General features: G+C 41.0%; 1 protein-coding gene across 2 annotated transcripts in view; it reads right to left on the bottom strand.

Moving 5' to 3' along the window:
• Positions 1-11,740: 11,740 nt before the first annotated feature.
• The window catches only part of CCNT2 (cyclin T2), a 90,779-nt gene continuing 82,897 nt past the window's right edge, over positions 11,741-19,622 (bottom strand). The window contains exons 8-10 of one of the 2 annotated variants that reach the window (XM_069225056.1): positions 15,224-15,294; positions 13,608-14,751; positions 11,741-13,509 (exon numbers count right to left, since the gene is read on the bottom strand). In XM_069225056.1, the coding sequence (XP_069081157.1) occupies positions 13,442-13,509; positions 13,608-14,751; positions 15,224-15,294 (1,283 nt within the window). In that variant the 3' untranslated portion in view covers positions 11,741-13,441. Of the gene's footprint in view, positions 14,752-15,223; positions 15,295-19,622 lie in introns of both variants that reach the window. The other variant, XM_069225054.1, reaches the window with a different exon arrangement.

Raw genomic sequence — 19,622 nt, 5'->3', positions numbered from 1 at the left:
CTTGGCACTGAAGGATTGACTCCGGCAGCCTGACTTTTCACCCAAAGAACAATCCATACACATTCATCTGGTCAAGACATGTCAAGAGAAGGTGTTATGTTAAATTTAACATTTTTCCTGCAATTCTTATCCACAAAAATGGTTCTGAGAGCTTATCTACAAGAAAATACCTTCCTAAATTTCTTGTGGTCAGAGTGGCTAAGGATTTAGAGCTTACCAAAGCTCTTTAACTGATCAGAAAATCTGCTGCCTCTTTGGAGCACTACGTTGTTTTGCGCCTTAGTCTTTTGTGTCTCACCTTAAATCCACACAAATTAAAGTTTGATAGAGAATTCACTCTAAGATGCTAAGGTCTTCACAAAATAAATAAAATGTACCAATTACTTTTCACAAGGCTTTAGGAAATACAAAGAAGCACAATTATATTTAACAGTGAACTACTCCTTGATGTTGCCATGATCAGCGTACTTAGTCTGGATAAAAATACGCACAAAATATTAAACGTCTTTATCTTATGCAAAACAACGTTTTTATGCAGCATGCAGGATAAAAGTAACAGAGCTCGGAGGTTAAGAGCTCTATCTTTTGCAAAATTTAAAACGTATAGAGCAAATTTGTTAGTACATGAACATCCTTAATTGTGGGATTCTGTAATCACATAAGAACATTTTAATGTAAAGGTCCATGTAGAGATACATAAATGAATACATACCTTTGAAAAGAACTAGTACCAAAATCAGTCTGCTTGCAAATCTTGCCTCTCCAACTGAACCAAAATCCATTACACCAGATTAAGTAAAGATAATATTCCAAGCTGTAATCAAAATATGCTTCTTCATTGAGCACATAGAAATTCTTGTTCTGAACCCAAACATTTTTCATTTAGTAAATTCAAGTGATATTTGTAAGACTTTATTGCATATACGTACTGATGCAGAGTCCTCAAACTCAGCCTACATAGAGGATATAAAAATTTACTGCAAAATAATTGAACCTCGGACAAGCTTGATTAGCACCACCTCCATATATGACACAAAATTAAACGCTGAGGTAAAATACTGCTGTAGAGTACCAGGCATACTGCCCCCTCCTCCCCCGCTCCACAGATAAGGGGGGCAAAAACAATAGTGTGTACTGAAAGAAAAGGGTCCCAAAATAATCAGGTTTGATATTTTAGTGCTGACCCCCTGTTGCACTGCTGAAGTCTACATTTAATTTGTGCTCAAATATTGTGTATCTTAAATTTGTATTAGGTTCTTTAACCTAAGCACATTAACAATCTCTTGTTTCATATAGTTCACTAGCTATTGCCTACCTACACAAGTTATTACAAAATTACCATGCACCTGTTAACTGCTCAATAGTGATGTCAGCCTTACTCAATATAATTTTGATGCACCAATCTTATCTACAACATGGGTAAGATACTTCTGCTTCCACCATTCAATTCTTGTGACTAAGACAGCCAATGTCAAGTAGACATGTGGCTGGAGGCCAAAAGGGCCTGTTTCAAAGCCATACATTTTCTTTTACACCTTGCGTCCTTGTTATTCAATGATAAATAAAATGGTCTACTGAACACCATTGCCTCCCATCTTTTAAGCCCTACTTATAAAACCATTTTTCAATGCCATTTTTAAGGTACTCCCTTCTGCTCTGAAAATATTTTGATTGAAGTGTGACATTTTGGAAGATGGCATTTGCAATGCATGAACAGACAATATGCAATTCAGCCTAGCATCAGTGCTCTAACCAAGACACTGGCAAGAAAATGAACCATCTTGCAAAACAAAAAAAAAACCTTTCAAATAGAATTGTATTCTACTGATTAAGATCTTTCTCACCATGAAAAGATCCTAATTTAAAATTGGGCAACATAATTCTAACTGATCTGATTAGATCTATTTGGTTAGCAAAAACGATGTCCCAAATAAAGCGTAAAGCATGTTTTTCACAACTGTTAAGATTTTAAGAACAGACTAGGTGCACTTCTGTTCACCTCCATTCTACGAGCCAAAGCATTAAATCTGGTTTGACAATATGCTTTAAGTTCAAATATAGCTCAACATATCCCCCTTCCATATTTCGGACTATCTGAAACCCTAGTGTTTCATTTTGGACAACTTTGCACTTTTGTAGTTGTTAGTCATAGACAAGGTCCTGTGCACAACTGCAACTGAATCTAAGCACAGGAACATTTTAAACATAGCAACAATTATGCACAACCTGATTTCCCACATTTGAAATGCCCCTATGCAGAATTTAAAACCCTTCTTCAAGGTGCATTAAAATTACATCATTTAAGATTTTTTTTTAAACTAGCTATCACAGAAAATGGCTGCAGATTCATTGGTAGTTCACTTTTCTAGCAACACGTTCATTTTCAAAAACATCTATCATTCGGCAATCTGTTGTGCAATTACAAGCCCACAGACCATTCAATTATTTGCTGCACATTTACTAGTTAGGATTTTGGGTGGGGCACAATACCAAGAAACCACAATTCAGGTGGAGGCCAAGCTATCAGTATGATGAAATCAGATTTGCCCCCACATCACTTAGCGAGCGTTTCAAAAGTCAAACAATGGATGTCAATCTCCTTTCATATAAGATGGGGAAGGAGGAGCCCTGAATATTTATATTGTGCCTGGACCACACCAAAACAGATTCAAGCCATCTGAATATTGTAACACTCACAGTAGTGTGAAGGTCGACCGGACGTTGCTGGAGTGGCCATCATGGTGGCAAAGAGACACAGCATCTCAATGGAACTACTGACCCACCTACCTTGCCTCAGTGATACCAGAGAGAGGATTGGTGCCCTAGCAGGAAAAGCTGGTCTTTGACGCTAAGGGACGCCCAGGCAAGCATACCCAGATACGGGGTAAATGGTGGGATCACTTTGGGCTGGGCTCCTTACTGTAAATGTGAAAGGGCTTCCAAAGGTGTTTTAACTCTAGACTTGCAGCTATCATTGTATATACACTGAACGTTCAGTTTTGTTACTGCTCTGCGACGGTTGGAAAGGATGTAGTGGATGCTGTTTTATAAATAGTAAAGTTGTTTAAAAAAAAAAAAACACTGACACTAAATATCTTAGGACCTGCTTACATTGCTAGGATGTGTAGAGGCTGAAGCTGTAAACTGTAAGGCGTGTCTACAGGAGACAAAAAACGTTTAATGTGGCTTCTTTTAATTGATTTAGGTGAATTTCATATCTAGAAGTTGCAATTGGTCCTTGTTAATATTAACCATCGGATTTCCAGGTGGCAGTCTAGTCTTCATCTGGCTTACAGGAAGTCATTCTTTAAAGCAGGTGAATTTAGCAAAAGATCTCATGTGTCGGCAAGGCTTGGTAACAAATTCGATGAGATAGGTGACCAGAGTGATAGGAGTTCAAAGGCCATCATTAAAGCAAAAGATTACTCCAGCACTGCAGGTGTAATTGCTGCTCTACTGCTGGCACAAACTACCAACCACCTAGCAGGCCAGTCCTATGGGACAGGCGAGTGTGCTGGGACTGCTGGACTGATACTGATGGGAGGAAGGATGACTTGTTTACAAGACACTTGCTATAACTCTGCAGTGGGCTAGAATAAACTTAACGCCAGAATTATCAACACCTGCAGACATTTGGACATTAACGCTAGCCTCATGAGAACTGTAAGACCATTTCATTTTGTGGGAGGTATAGGTCTCTCTTGGTACTAGTAGTGGCTCTATAACTGGCCCTGGGCAGGGTCACTAGCAGGTACACTGGGGAAAATATTTAATTAGTTTTTAGGTCTGGTGTTACACAAGACTTTTTAAATATATAGGATACACTTGCTTAGAGGGCTTTCAGCCATCCCTCTTCACCCACTGGTCTGTTTAATTCACATTTTCCTTCTGCCTACTACAGCATCTAGCATCGAGCAATTAGACAGCCAATTTCAGCCATCAGCTAAGAACCCATTTACACACCAAGTAGTTCCTTCCGCGCCAGGGACTGCTTATGGCAATGTGAGCGTCAGAGACCAAAACATTTTTACCACTGAACTGGTGAGGGAGATGATTTTGCACACACACAAAAAAAAACACAAGCATTGATAGTCATTAGGCTGGCAGTGAACTCAAGAACTATTGGTTTTGCCAAGGATTTTTTTGTTTGTTTTGCCCGATGTGTTTTGCATGCATTAATTCCGGCATACTTGTGTTATATATTTCCGGTGCAGGCCCAATTCAACACCATGTATTAATAGTTAGGTCTATTCTCCTTGCTTCTCCACTCTGCGCATTTTGTGATGGTCACTGTGAGAGACATTGCTGAGAGCCCTGTTCCTTCACTCCTAGCGGTAACCCCAAAAAAGGCACAACCATGGGTTACTTGATCTGCTTTCAGCGCAATGTGTATTTCATATTTTGATACCATCTCTATTATATTATGTAATCCTGCTGGCAAATTAGGTTTGATACAACCACCCCCTTTCCTTGTGACAAAGGCCTGTCCTCTGCTTTTCTTGGTTCTCTTCCTCAGCACATCTTGTGATAGCTGTGGGTAGCAGCCTGGACAGAAACCTAGCCATATTATCCTCCTTTTCTCACCTCCTCACCTTCCTAAATATACCTTCCACATACCTCCTGATTTTTGCTTTCTCACCTCTATTTCATGTACCATCCTCACCAGTCTCAAAAAGCACTAGGAGCAGATTAACCATATTGCGATCCAATTTTGTGTACCAGTGTAGTAGGTGTCTGTTAGTTTTTCTCCCTGCCACTCCCAGATCCTTCAGTGCATGTATGAACTCCCCAAAAAAAAAACTACCTCAGATCTAGTTTGAAACAAGTTAGTAATTACCCTTTGTGGTTTTGAGCGGTTATCGGCATAGCAAGTTTTCAATTTAATGCATGTGCTGTGGACAGCAAAAAATACCTGCAGAAGTCTTCTTAATCAACACAGTGCAAACAAGGATACGAGAAGCAGACCTTCAACATCTACCCCATCAATCATCACACTTCCCTCACCGTCTGTATCAACATTTCCTTAAACACTTTATAGCCTTTGTCAATTCCCTTAATTTTATCCACTGCTGGGAGCTATGCCACATACTTCTGAGTAGGACCCAAATAAACAGTCTCTTTATCCCTAGACTATTGCTCTCCTTCTGATTTTCAATGTCTGCTCCTCGGTGAATTCCTGTTAAGGTGAATCATCGCTGCTTCTGGGTGAATCTCTAAACCCACTACTGTGGCATCTGGTTTTCTTGAGTTACACCACCTCTGCTTTGAGTTGAACCTCATCAATGGTGTCTGAGGACATCCTTTGATTGCACACATACCAATCCTTAATATCATACTTTACTTCGATGTCGGAAGATAGTTAAATTGATAATCGTTCTAGGCACATGGAAATATCCCTCTGCTTTAAACCACACTTCTTGCAAGTTCATCACGCCCATGGGTCACTCTAAAAACAAACTCTGCATTAAAAACAGGAGTAGGTACCGGATCATTCCAAAAGCAACTTGGGTCTTTCAGAAAAGCACTATGCAAATATCAATACAATGAGACTGAGGAGCAGGACAAAGACTGGCATCGCCATACACCTTTACCAATTATAGAAGGTTGCATTATGCATAAGGAAAAGCACCTTCCTTATACAAGCAACAGCAGACAGCTTCTCTGAATTATCTAATTTTCTACTAATTGCGGAGTATGTGCAACCAATAGATTTACTCTTTACTCAGCTCTACTTGCCATATCTATGGAGGTTCGAGCGTATTCCTTGCTCAACTTTAAAGATAAAGTTAATCAAAAACTTCCTTGTATAGTCCATATTTGTCTGCAAAACAAGGCAAAATATTTCAATTAATTTGATTTGGTTAAGATTTACTTATTTGCTCTTCATTGCCAGCTGTACAACTGCTGGGCTACCACACCAATTTAATACAAAAAGGACATCTTCCCGTCCATACAAAAGACCATCTCACCATGTCTGATGACAGCCCCGAAACCCCATCTCACCCACTCCCTGTTCTACCATAACTAGCTTTTTTAATCTCATTTTCCACCCACCTCAAAAATGGCCTATGATATTCTCCAGTTTTCTTCCACTGCCCTAAAAGTAAAAGATGTGTTGTAAAGAAATGGATCCCTGTTGCAGTTACCCCCCACTTTTTGCCTGATGCTGACTGGACTGAAGTGTGCTGGGACCCTGCTAACCAGGCCCCAGCACCAGTGTTCTTTCACCTAAAATGTACCATTGTCTCCACAATTGGCACAACCCTGGCACCCAGGTAACTCCCTTGTAACTGGTACCCCTGGTACCAAGGGCCCTGATGCCAGGGAAGGTCTCTTAGGGCTGCAGCATGTCTTATGCCACCCTAGGGACCCCTCACTCAGCACAGACACACTGCTTGCCAACTTGTGTGTGCTGGTTGGGAGAAAATGACTAAGTCGACATGGCACTCCCCTCAGGGTGCCATGCCAATCTCACACTGCCTGTGGCATAGGTAAGTCACCCCTCTAGCAGGCCTTAAAGCCCTAAGGCAGGGTGCACTATACCACAGGTGAGGGCATAGGTGCATGAGCACTATGCCCCTACAGTGTCTAAGCAAAACCTTAGACATTGTAAGTGCAGTGTAGCCATAAGAGTATATGGTCTGGGAGGCTGTCAAAAACGAACTCCACAGCTCCATAATGGCTACACTGAATACTGGGAAGTTTGGTATCAAACTTCTCAGAATAATAAACCCACACTGATGCCAGTGTTGGATTTATTAAAATTTAATAAAAATCTTAGATACCCCCTGTATTTTACCCAATTGTTCAGTGCAGGACTGACTGGTCTGTGCCAGCCTGCTGCTGAGAGACGAGTTACTGACCCCATGTGGTGAGGGCCTTTGTGCTCTCTGGGGACAGAAACAAAAGCCTGCTCTGGGTGTAGATGCTTCACACCTCCCCCCTGCAGGAACTGTAACACCTAGCATTGAGCTTTAAAGGCTCAGGCTTCGTGTTACAATGCCCCAGGGCACTCTAGCTAGTGGAGATGCCCGCCCCCAGAACACAGCCCCCACTTTTGGCGGCAAGTCCAGGAGAGATAATGAGAAAAACAAGGAGGAGTCACTGGCCAGTCAGGACAGCCCCTAAGGTGTCCTGAGCTGAGGTGACTGACTTTCCCCCAATAGGAATAGGGATGTGCCCCCCCGCACAAAGAGGGTGTAGCCACCCTCAGGACTAGTAGCCATTGGCTACTGCCCTCCCAGACCTAAACACACCCCTACATTCAGTGTTTAGGGGCTCCCCAGAACCTAGGAAACTAGATTCCTGCAACCTAAGAAGAAGAGGACTGCTAAGCTGAAAAACCCTGCAGAGAAGACGGAGACACCAACTGCTTTGGCCCCAGCTCTACCGGCCTGTCTCCCCACTTCTAAAGACACTGCTCCAGCGACGCTTTCCAAAGGGACCAGCGACCTCTGAAGCCTCAGAGGACTGCCCTGCATCTAGAAGGACCAAGAACTCCCGAGGACAGCGGCTCTGTTCACCAAAGACTGCAACTTTGCAACAAAGAAGCAACTTTGAAACAACTCGTGTTTCCCATCGGAAGCGGGAGACTTGGCACACTGCACCCGACGCCCCCGGCTCGACTTGTGGAGAACAATCACTTCAGGGAGGACTCCCCGGCGACTTTGAGACCGTGAGTAGCCAGAGTTGCCCCCCCCCCCTGACCCCCCCACAGCGACACCTGCAGAGGGAATCCCGAGGCTCCCCCTGACCGCGACTGCCTGCTTCTAAGAACCCGACGCCTGGTAGGGGCACTGCACCTGCAGCCCCCAGGACCTGAAGGATCCGACCTCCAGTGCAGGAACGACCCCCAGGTGGCCCTCTCCCTTGCCCAGGTGGTGGCTACCCCGAGGAGCCCCCCCCTTGCCTGCATCGCTGAAGAGACCCCTTGGTCTCCCATTGCTTTCTATTACAAACCTGACGCTTGTTTGCACACTGCACCCGGCCGCTGAGGGTGTACTTTCTGTGTGGACTTGTGTCCCCCCCGGTGCCCTACAAAACCCCCTGGTCTGCCCCCCGAAGACGCGGATACTTACCTGCTGGCAGACTGGAACCGGGGCACCCCCTTCTCCATTGAAGCCTATGCGCTTTGGGCACCACTTTGACCTCTGCACCTGACCGGCCCTGAGCTGCTGGTATGGTAACTTTGGGGTTGCTCTGAACCCCCAACGGTGGGCTACCTTGGACCCAAACTTGAACCCCGTAGGTGGTTTACTTACCTGCAAAAACTAACACACCCCCCCAGGAACTGTTGAAAATTGCACTGTCTAGTTTTAAAATAGCTATATGTGATTTATGTGAAAACTGTATATGCTATTTTGCTAATTCAAAGTTCCTTAAGTACCTACCTGAAATACCTTTCATTTGAAGTATTACATGTAAATCTTGAACCTGTGGTTCTTAAAATAAACTAAGAAAATATATTTTTCTATACAAAAACCTATTGGCCTGGAGTAAGTCTGAGTGTGTGTTCCTCATTTATTGCCTGTGTGTGTACAACAAATGCTTAACACTACTCCTTTGATAAGCCTACTGCTCGACCACACTACCACAAAATAGAGCATTAGTATTCTCTTTATGCCACTATCTTACCCATAAGGGGAACCCTTGGACTCTGTGCATACTATTCCTTACTTTGAAATAGTGCATACAGAGCCAACTTCCTACATGTTTCTTCAGTTAAACAATCCTAAAATGAAGACCACAAATGCAGGAAATGTGGAGGAGCCTTTTCAATGTAAGTTCAAGTTACACAAGTCAAGCAATTAACACCAAAATATACAGTACAGTGCTTCATTGAAACATCTATATCAAGCTTAACACCTCATAACAAAGGTCCAATTCTGTCCATTAGGTGTCCAAGTTCTTGAAAAAACCTGTCCTCGAAAACTTGCACAAAACAACTTTGCTCTTATGAGCATCATGCAAAAACGAAATATGTTTGCTATAACTGTTCGACAAGAAAGGCAGTATAAGTATTTTACCCATTGCCTCATTTGCTTGATAGTCTATGTAAGGCTCCAACTTATTCAATGCCATTTCTAAAACCTGTGGTTCACCACACCATAGTTTTGGCCCACTTGTAAACTTGAACAGTGCATTTCTTTTACTCATGCAATTATATTTAAATAGATTTTCAATTGTGTGTTTACATTCCTTAAATAACACACTATATCTCTAGTCTCCATACAACAAAGTCTGGAATCCATAAAAAAACAAAAAAAAACGACTCCATAAACAAGATCAGCAGTTCAACAAAAACCACATAACACCTTTACTAAGATACTCCAAATATCTCAATCAGTATATAGTGTTCTTCAAATATTTACAGAACACAAACACATCGCACACTATGATCTGAAAATCTGTGTAATCCATTCTTGATTTGTAATCTGTGCTTGAATTTGAAACACAGGTATAGCTACTTAGAATTACTCGTCTCACACTAAATGTAATGCATCAGTGCCAAGTGCAAGTGCTGTACATTTCAAAGTAAAGTGCTGGTACTGCTATAGACCATACAGGGAGTGCAGAATTATTAGGCAAATGAGTATTTTGACCACATCATCCTCTTTATGCATGTTGTCTTACTCCAAGCTGTATAGGCTCGAAAGCCTACTACCAATTAAGCATATTAGGTGATGTGCATCTCTGTAATGAGAAGGGGTGTGGTCTAATGACATCAACACCCTATATCAGGTGTGCATAATTATTAGGCAACTTCCTTTCCTTTGGCAAAATGGGTCAAAAGAAGGACTTGACAGGCTCAGAAAAGTCAAAAATAGTGAGATATCTTGCAGAGGGATGCAGCACTCTTAAAATTGCAAAGCTTCTGAAGCGTGATCATCGAACAATCAAGCGTTTCATTCAAAATAGTCAACAGGGTCGCAAGAAGCGTGTGGAAAAACCAAGGCGCAAAATAACTGCCCATGAACTGAGAAAAGTCAAGCGTGCAGCTGCCACGATGCCACTTGCCACCAGTTTGGCCATATTTCAGAGCTGCAACATCACTGGAGTGCCCAAAAGCACAAGGTGTGCAATACTCAGAGACATGGCCAAGGTAAGAAAGGCTGAAAGACGACCACCACTGAACAAGACACACAAGCTGAAACGTCAAGACTGGGCCAAGAAATATCTCAAGACTGATTTTTCTAAGGTTTTATGGACTGATGAAATGAGAGCGAGTCTTGATGGGCCAGATGGATGGGCCCGTGGCTGGATTGGTAAAGGGCAGAGAGCTCCAGTCCGACTCAGACGCCAGCAAGGTGGAGGTGGAGTACTGGTTTGGGCTGGTATCATCAAAGATGAGCTTGTGGGGCCTTTTCGGGTTGAGGATGGAGTCAAGCTCAACTCCCAGTCCTACTGCCAGTTCCTGGAAGACACCTTCTTCAAGCAGTGGTACAGGAAGAAGTCTGCATCCTTCAAGAAAAACATGATTTTCATGCAGGACAATGCTCCATCACACGCGTCCAAGTACTCCACAGCGTGGCTGGCAAGAAAGGGTATAAAAGAAGGAAATCTAATGACATGGCCTCCTTGTTCACCTGATCTGAACCCCATTGAGAACCTGTGGTCCATCATCAAATGTGAGATTTACAAGGAGGGAAAACAGTACACCTCTCTGAACAGTGTCTGGGAGGCTGTGGTTGCTGCTGCACGCAATGTTGATGGTGAACAGATCAAAACACTGACAGAATCCATGGATGGCAGGCTTTTGAGTGTCCTTGCAAAGAAAGGTGGCTATATTGGTCACTGATTCGTTTTTGTTTTGTTTTTGAATGTCAGAAATGTATATTTGTGAATGTTGAGATGTTATATTGGTTTCACTGGTAATAATAAATAATTGAAATGGGTATATATATTTTTTTGTTAAGTTGCCTAATAATTATGCACAGTAATAGTCACCTGCACACACAGATATCCCCCTAACATAGCTAAAACTAAAAACAAACTAAAAACTACTTCCAAAAATATTCAGCTTTGATATTAATGAGTTTTTTGGGTTCATTGAGAACATGGTTATTGTTCAATAATAAAATTAATCCTCAAAAATACAACTTGCCTAATAATTCTGCACTCCCTGTATATAAAGTACTGCCTGGAAGAGATTAAGAGTAAATTTCAGATAAAAAGTCTCATGATTGCCAACTGAGTGCCAAGCACACAGAGACCGCTATAAATTTCTCCTTGAAGTATGTTTCAACATTTACTGCTTAGTTTACTATCTAGAACTTAATCTTTAGGCGTCTAAATTATTAAACGTATGAATGTGGAGTAAAACCGGTGAAATGTAACGATCCACACTTCTCACTTAAAAGGGTCACGATTTGAATAAATATTTAGTCACTTACGACTAAACTGATAAGACATTTGGTATGCAGCTATGGTAACAAGTTACTGGGCATCTGGTGTCAATTTTACCTGTCATTCTTTACACAAAGCAAGATGTACATTTCAAAATACATAGCAAATTACATGAACTCAACAGATTTGATACAATGTGGGGCCAACCTGCACTTCTTTGCCAAACCTGCAAGGCCAAAACCATGGTTGTATTTGACCTTTTACCCATGGCTTTAGAAATTATAAGTGTTCTTGGTATTCAGCACAACCACCCCCCTTTTTTTTTTCTTTTCAAATCCATACCAGAGCACTCTACAATTTAAAGCAAGGGAATGAAGGCCTCGTAGAAATATACTATGAAAGCAAGCAACAATTTATTGAAATTTTAAAATGTTGCAAATGAACTTTTAAAACATCTTTTTTACATTAAATATATTTCAAAGTCATGGAATATTATTGCCTATTACTACAAGAGGAATAATTCAGTAACACCGACTGAATGCATATTGTACAGAATTCACATATAAAAAATCAACTTAAGTTAATGGTCTGTGGCAAAATCGGGATACAATCGTACTAAGAGAATAATTGAGATTACAATTAATTAGAAATCTGTTGTAGCCAGGTATGTAAAGCTTTAAACAAAATAAGTCACTTGTGTTTGAGAACTGTACACAATCAAAAACACCAGGACACCAAGGCAAACATACAAATTACTCTAGTGGTTTAATTTTGTTTCTGTTGATTTGTGAGAACTTGTGAAACAACTGTAAACTTTGATTTTATGAACTACAATCATAAGTACAATGTACATATCAATGGTAACTAGTTTATTGTTGGGATGAATTAAATGGGTTTTATTCTGAAGACTGCATTCACCTAGAAAATAATTTATGGCATTACAAAGTACACTTGTTTTTTGCAATTTTTTATTTTATACTTTAACATTCAGAACTTGAACATTCTGAAATGCTAATGAAAACAGTGATTCATTTAGTACTATTAAAAATATCTTTTGGTGTCAACTTAAAAAAAAAAACTTTCTAATTTGACTATTTTTTTTGTTTTTTACAAATGTAAATGTTTTAGAGCATGTATTGATCTTCATAACCATTATTAATAGCTTCTATGTTACTGTATTAAGCCAATACACATTTAAATGCACTTCACAGCAACAGATTATGTAAACTTTATTTTTTTTATTCCTTTTAATTTTCAGAACGGGGACATGATAGTTGCCACTACAAGAAATCCAAGCAAGAAATGCTATCAACTAAATTTGATGTGCTGCAAGTAACTTGAAATGGCCCCTGATACACTCTGTAGTGGCGTCCCTGTCAATGGTTTTCAATAAGGCCTACAGTTAGAGATAAGCATGACAAAACCACCACTTCTAAGGTAAGCGATTTACTCAAATATAAAATAAAGTTTCTTTATATGTATAGTTTGTTACTTACGAGCAGCTCCAAACCTGAGTATTTTATGGTATATTTTAAACATACAAAAACGTATGTACATTTTTCTCCACTTTCTTGTAAACAGTTGTCAGTATACTCTATTTTATCCCTTTATCGCTGACACATGCAAATCATACATACAGTATAAATACACAAAAAACAGTCATTCATAGGCTTAGCAACAAAACTTGTGCCTGCACCAGTCCAAATTATAAATAAACAATGCGTGAGCATTCTATACACCTAAATGCAGCGTTGTGCCCTCCGCTACAGTTGTAGAAACACTGAGTTATTTTGCACCATTCATGCTTATACAGTATTTTAATACTATGACGTGGAGTTTAAGACTTATCTACTATAACCTCTTCTTTTGAGGCTGAAGGATAAAGCAGCACTTACATACAAACAATGGCAAGCGGTTGCTAACGCCACTGCAGGAAAAAGTATCCCATACTTACAATTCTTAAATAAAAAAAGAAAAAATAACCCAAATAACCGATCACATGTTCATTCCTTGGGCATTTAACAGCGAATCCAGCATGTCGAATGTGTCTTTGTAGTCCATATGTTGGTTGTTTGTACTGTACTCATGATTGCCATCAGGGCCGTTGGTCTCCACTGGCTTCTTGTCCAGTTTCACGAGGGTGCTGAGATGTCCGTAGCCCACCTGGTATGTGACAGGGGGAGGAGGGGGTAAGGGAAGGTTAAGAACAGAGTTGTGAGATGATATATACTGCTTAACAGAGGAAGAACTAGATGAACTACCTGTACTTTTGGAACTTTTGCTCATTTTGGAGTGGTGGTTGTGAGATGCGTCATTGGCATGCAACCTCTTCCTTGAACTGGAACTTGAGGAAATACCATCATTAATCAGGCCAACAGGACTCCTTAAAACTGTTGAAGACATTCCATCTGTACCGAATTTGCTGCCACTGCTGCTGCCACTAGTATGCGAATGCGAGTGCTTATGGCTGCTACTGTGGTGGCGGTTTGAAGAGTGTTCCCTGTGTCGGTCTTTCAGTTCTTTGCCAACATGTGGACTAGAATGTTTGCTCTTTCCACTGCCCTCATCAGAGGAGCTATGTCTTTCAGAGGAAGACACTTTTATTTTCATTTTAAATTCTTCCTTACTCAAGTTCTTTTCTGTAGGTACAATTGGTATACGCAATTTCAAAGATTCAGATTTTTCTTTTTTATCAGATATGTGTCTGTCAGTTTTTTCAGTACTTGGAAGAGGAATTTTCATTTTAATTGGAGAAGCAGAAGAACCACTATTCACTAATTGGGATATGCTGTGTTTCCTGTGCTGCTGTTCCACGTGGCTAGTAACATAGTGGTCCCTAACATCTACATCAACAGTTTCTTGCTTGCGTTTTTCTCTGTATTTGTCCAAGGACATTTTATGGGGAATGGTTGTAGGAGCAGTCACATGTACATGGTGTTTGCCATTTCCCGTCTTGTGAGAAAATTCTTGTTTCACAGTGTGCTCCGATCCTTTGTCGGGTCGAAGCTGCACTCCTGGATGTAACTGCACAGAAGGTCCTTGAGTAAAACTAATATATTGAGTACCAGGTAAAGTGTTCTCATGTTTCACAGAAAATATCTGATCTGTCCTTGCCTGTTCTTGATGTTGGGGCCACTCTTGGTGGGATGATACATTGTACGAGGTATTTGGCATCCCTGTAGTTATTAATGCCAATTGTTCTGGTGTATGACTACTTTGTATAGGAATGCTTCCAGAGTTCAGTGACACGGGTACAGGGAATGAAGTGGACGCTTTCTGGAAATTCACGTTTGTGGATACACCACCGACAGGGTCTACCAAAATGGAGTTCTGGGACAAAGAGGAACCCAAAAGAGAACTCTCAACTTGTCCATCTCCTTTAGGTTTCTTTGCAGCCTGATTCGCCTAGAAATGAAAGATTAAAGACATTAATAAAACATACTGCTTAATACGCAAAACATTCTAGACATACGTTCAAGTCAAATAGGAAATTGCAACAAGTTACACCCTTTCCTAAACATGACATCTATTGGGAAATTCTCAAAGAAAAGGGCAGATGCACTCCAGAAAGATTATAAACTATTTCAATTACAGAAGATTAGCTCAAACTACATAATGAAATGGGTAATACTGTTGCAAACAAAAAAATGAAATGCATAGCTAAAAAGCACCCTGCACTGACAAATTATATGCAACCAATCCACCTAATAACTACAGAATATTACAAATGACATTACTGCCATTTTCTCATATTTGTGATTTTTGACGGTAAAAGCTTACTAAGGCAAACTAGAGACGGTGAAGCTTTGAAACAAAGTCTACATTTGTCGTGTCTTTGGTTTCATTAGAGAATGTGTGAACTTTAACTGTTTCTTACCCTCCAGTTCCTAATTCTCTTCAACCGGCTTGGGGTTTTCTCCAATATTTGTAAAAATTCATGTGTTAGCTCTGCAAGAACAAGGAAGAACAGATGAATAAATAATGGAGAAAAGGATCACATTAACATTTCAATCATTTCTAAACTGCAACTTGTGATTCCTCACATTATGATGTATGTGCTGCTAAACTAGTAAACTGAATCTAAAATATATAGCTGCATATCAAAGATAGGTGACCTTTGGACACGTAATGCCAGTAAGACCTTCAGCGAACTACAAGAGGAGTATGAACTGGCTCCTTTGGAATAGCACTCACTAAGGGGAGGGGACTTCCTAAGGCTTCTCCCCTGGAGCGCAAGTTGCTAGAGAAACTATTACATAAAAAAGCCATCTCCCTCACTTACAAAACCACAGTCAACCCGCAAGACACGCTCCAGCTCCTTAAATAGTGGTAACAAAAGTTGGGAGAGCTGGAAGAGGAGTGGGAGGCGGCACTGGCATCCCTGATGGAGGTGAGAATTCACTTCAGGTTTTGTCCAACTCAATTGAAAATACTTCACAGAACATACTTGCCAGGTACACTCAGATTAGGAAGAGCACTGGACGACCTATGCCTTAGGGGGTGTGGGATGGAGGGAGTGTTCTTTGGTAGTGTCCTGAAATTAGTCAATACTGGTCCGGGATACTGGCATGCCTTAGCGATCTCCTGAGAAACCGACTGTCAATGAAGAGATGCTAGCTGAATATATGGGGACCCACAGACCCGAGACAGTCAGAGAGACGACTGGTAAAGTTGCGCATGGTGGTCGCAAAGAGAAATATTGGCAGATTGTGGGGGATTGTTAGAAATTCCAAGGCTGCAAGATTGGAAGAGAGATGTGGGTTGGTGTCTGATTGCAGAAGGCTATTTACAGGAGTCTGGGATGCCCAGCCAAATGGGGGAAGGTATGGGAAAAATGGAATGAACACAGAGGAAGGCTATGTACCCAGCACCCTCAGCAGCCACAAGAAGCATCTTCTGGGGGCGGACAAAGTGTAACTGAAGTTGCCCTTCAAAGACTGGGGGCTGTGCTGAGGTCCCTGGGGATGGAGATGGGAATAGCAATTGTGATCATGTCTTGATTATTACACTCTGTACTAAGAAAACTGCAAGCCGCAATGTGTACTTATCTGTGGATTTACAATCAAATGATGCCCTACTGGAAAAGCAAAGTAAACAGACCGTGTATACCCAAAGCCACTTTAATTATGTGATCGGCTGTGTAATATTTTCGCGTAATTATGCATTTGAAGCATCTGCCACATAATCCATTATCTGCTATATTATTTCTAGCATTTGTTTTTTAATTCTAGCTCAAACGGATCACATGAGGCAATGCACACTGCTGTGCTGCAGAAGACACTACATAAAAGGTCAACTCTTCACCTTTCAGTCGAATATTGCTGCATTTGGCTGCTAATTTTGTACTAATATGGTGAAACCTTTGTCCAAACAGTCTTAACATGTGCTGCATAATTTAGTACAACCGGCTGCATAATTTGATCATCTTGCTGCATAATTCCAGCAGCCTTGTTTATACCATCTGTATACTATGCAACAAACTCTAAAGCCTTCCTTCTCACCAGAAAATGATTACAATAAATGGCCTGAAAAAGTTACACAGGGCCTAGAACTACAACTGCTACAGCTCACTAGATGCCATGTAATAAAAAAATAAAAAAAAGTGTGGCGACTGCCCACCACCAACTGCCTGATTATGCCCCCACTCCCAAACTAAAAGGGATAACAGTCTTTCAGGCGAGGCCTAAAGCATCTCATCCCAATGGCAGGCAAAAGGACATTTGACTCTTTGGTTTTGACTTTACATGAGGGCCAACAGGGCGTGGCTAACTCCAAATATCGTCCCACTTGCAATAGTGAGTGGCTGCACTTTTTGGACTTGGGTACATTGCCACCTGCAAAAATCAGACCAGACATCTGAAAACTAAACATCTGAGAAGGTCCAGAGTGGTGGGATTCACACGCACCCCACACCATTTTCTTACCCATAATGCCTACAAACCACCTCTTTTCTTGATTTTACATAATTCCCCTACATTTATGTGATGGAAACCTCTGGGATCAGCACAAATCCACAAAATTCCTACCACCCAGCACTGCTCCATCTGTACTGATGGAAATTCTGCCCCACCTGTGTGGGGGTCCAAAGCAGAGTCAGCCTAAAACTGTATGAAAAAGACTGCCCTTTTGGACCTGCTTTGGTTCCCCCTCAATTCCTACACAATTTTGGCCCTTGCCTGTTGCAGGCACTTGGCCCACCTAAGCAAATGAGGTATAATTTTTATCGGGAGACCAAGTGGAAGATGGGTGGTAGGAAATTTGTGCCGGTGTGGTGATCCCGCGCAGGAATGTGATTTTTTTTAAAGTCCAAATTTGAGGTTTGCACCCTCAAATTCCACGTAAGAAAATGCAGAGGGATCCACACAAGCCACATCCTCCCTGGACTCCCTCAAGTGTCTAGTTTATGGGAGACAGCGTGTATGAAAGAAGACATTTTGAGAAATGCCCTCTAATTCAGACGCTACTATGGGTACCCACAAATTCAGAGTCCGAGATGTGCAAATAACCACTGCTTCTGAACTCCATATCTTGTGCCCATTTCGGAAATGCATAGGTTTCCTGGATACACATTTTTCCACTTCTATTATTTTACCAAATGAACTGCTGTATACTAGGTACACAATGAAAAACCATTGCAAGGTGCAGCTCAGTTATAGGCTCCAGGTAGCCTGTGTTCTTGGAGAACCTATAAGCCACATATCCCTGCAACCAGAAGGGTACAGCGGACATAAATGTACTGCTTTTGAAAATCTGACATACTTAAAAAAAAAATATATATATATATATATATATATATATATATATATATATATATATATATATATATATATATATATATATATATAAAGTTACAGATGAAAGGAAAATGTCACTTACCCAGTGTACATCTGCTCGTGGCATTAGTCGCTGCAGATTCACATGCTGTGCATAGTCCGCCGTCTGGTGTTGGGTCGGAGTGTTACAAGTTGTTTTTCTTCGAAGAAGTCTTTTCGAGTCACGAGACCGAGGGACTCCTCCCACTTTGGTTCCATTGCGCATGGGCGCCGACTCCATCTTAGATTGTTTTGCCCGCAGAGGGTGAGGTAGGAGTTGTGTATGCTAATAATAGTGCCCATGCAATGGAATAAATACGTATGTACAAAATGAAGGTTTAATGTAATATATTTACAAATGTACAAATGTTCCAGATCCACTTCTAAACGGCTACAGGCTCCCGGGGAGGAGGGTGGGCGCATGTGAATCTGCAGCGACTAATGCCACGAACAGATGTACACTGGGTAAGTGACATTTTCCGTTCGGTGGCATGTGTAGCTGCAGATACACATGCTGTGCATAGAGTAGTAAGCAGTTATCTCCCCAAAAGCGGTGGTTCAGCCTGTAGGAGTGGAAGTAGTTTGAAATAAAGTTCTTAGTACGGCTTGACCTACTGTGGCTTGTTGTGCAGATAACACATCTACACAGTAGTGTTTAGTAAATGTATGAGGCGTAGACCATGTTGCTGCCTTACATATTTCGGTCATTGGAATATTTCCTAGAAAGGCCATAGTAGCACCTTTCTTTCTGGTTGAGTGTGCCTTTGGTGTAATAGGCAGTTCTCTCTTTGCTTTAAGATAGCAGGTTTGGATGCACTTCACTATCCATCTGGCGATACCTTGTTTTGAAATTGGATTTCCTGTATGAGGTTTTTGGAAGGCAATAAATAGTTATTTTGTCTTCCTAATTTCTTTTGTCCTGTCAATGTAGTACATTAGCGCTCTCTTGATGTCTAATGTATGTAGTGCTCTTTCAGCTATTGAATCTGGCTGTGGGAAGAACACTGGTAATTCCACTGTTTGGTTTAAGTGGAACGGTGAGATAACCTTTGGTAAGAATTTTGGATTTGTTCTTAGAACGATCTTATTTTTGTGTATTTGAATAAATGGTTCTTGTATGGTAAACGCCTGTATTTCACTTACTCTTCTTAGAGATGTGATGGCAATGAGAAATGCAACTTTCCACGTTAAGTATTGCATTTCACAAGAATGCATGGGTTCGAAAGGTGGACCCATGAGCCTTGTCAAGACAATGTTGAGGTTCCATGAAGGAACAGGTGGTGTTCTTGGTGGTATAATTCTCTTTAGGCCTTCCATAAACGCTTTAATGACAGGTATTCTAAATAGGGAAGTTGAATTGAGTAATCTGGAGGTAAGCAGATATTGCTGCGAGATGTATTTTTATGGAAGAGAAAGCTAGATTTGATTTTTGTAAATGTAGTAAATATCCTACTACATCTTTTG

Source organism: Pleurodeles waltl, chromosome 3_1, assembly GCF_031143425.1.
Source record: "Pleurodeles waltl isolate 20211129_DDA chromosome 3_1, aPleWal1.hap1.20221129, whole genome shotgun sequence".
NCBI classification, from domain to species: Eukaryota; Metazoa; Chordata; class Amphibia; order Caudata; family Salamandridae; genus Pleurodeles; species Pleurodeles waltl.
The sequence above is the reverse complement of the archived record's forward strand: the minus strand, read 5'-3'. Positions and strand labels throughout refer to the sequence as shown.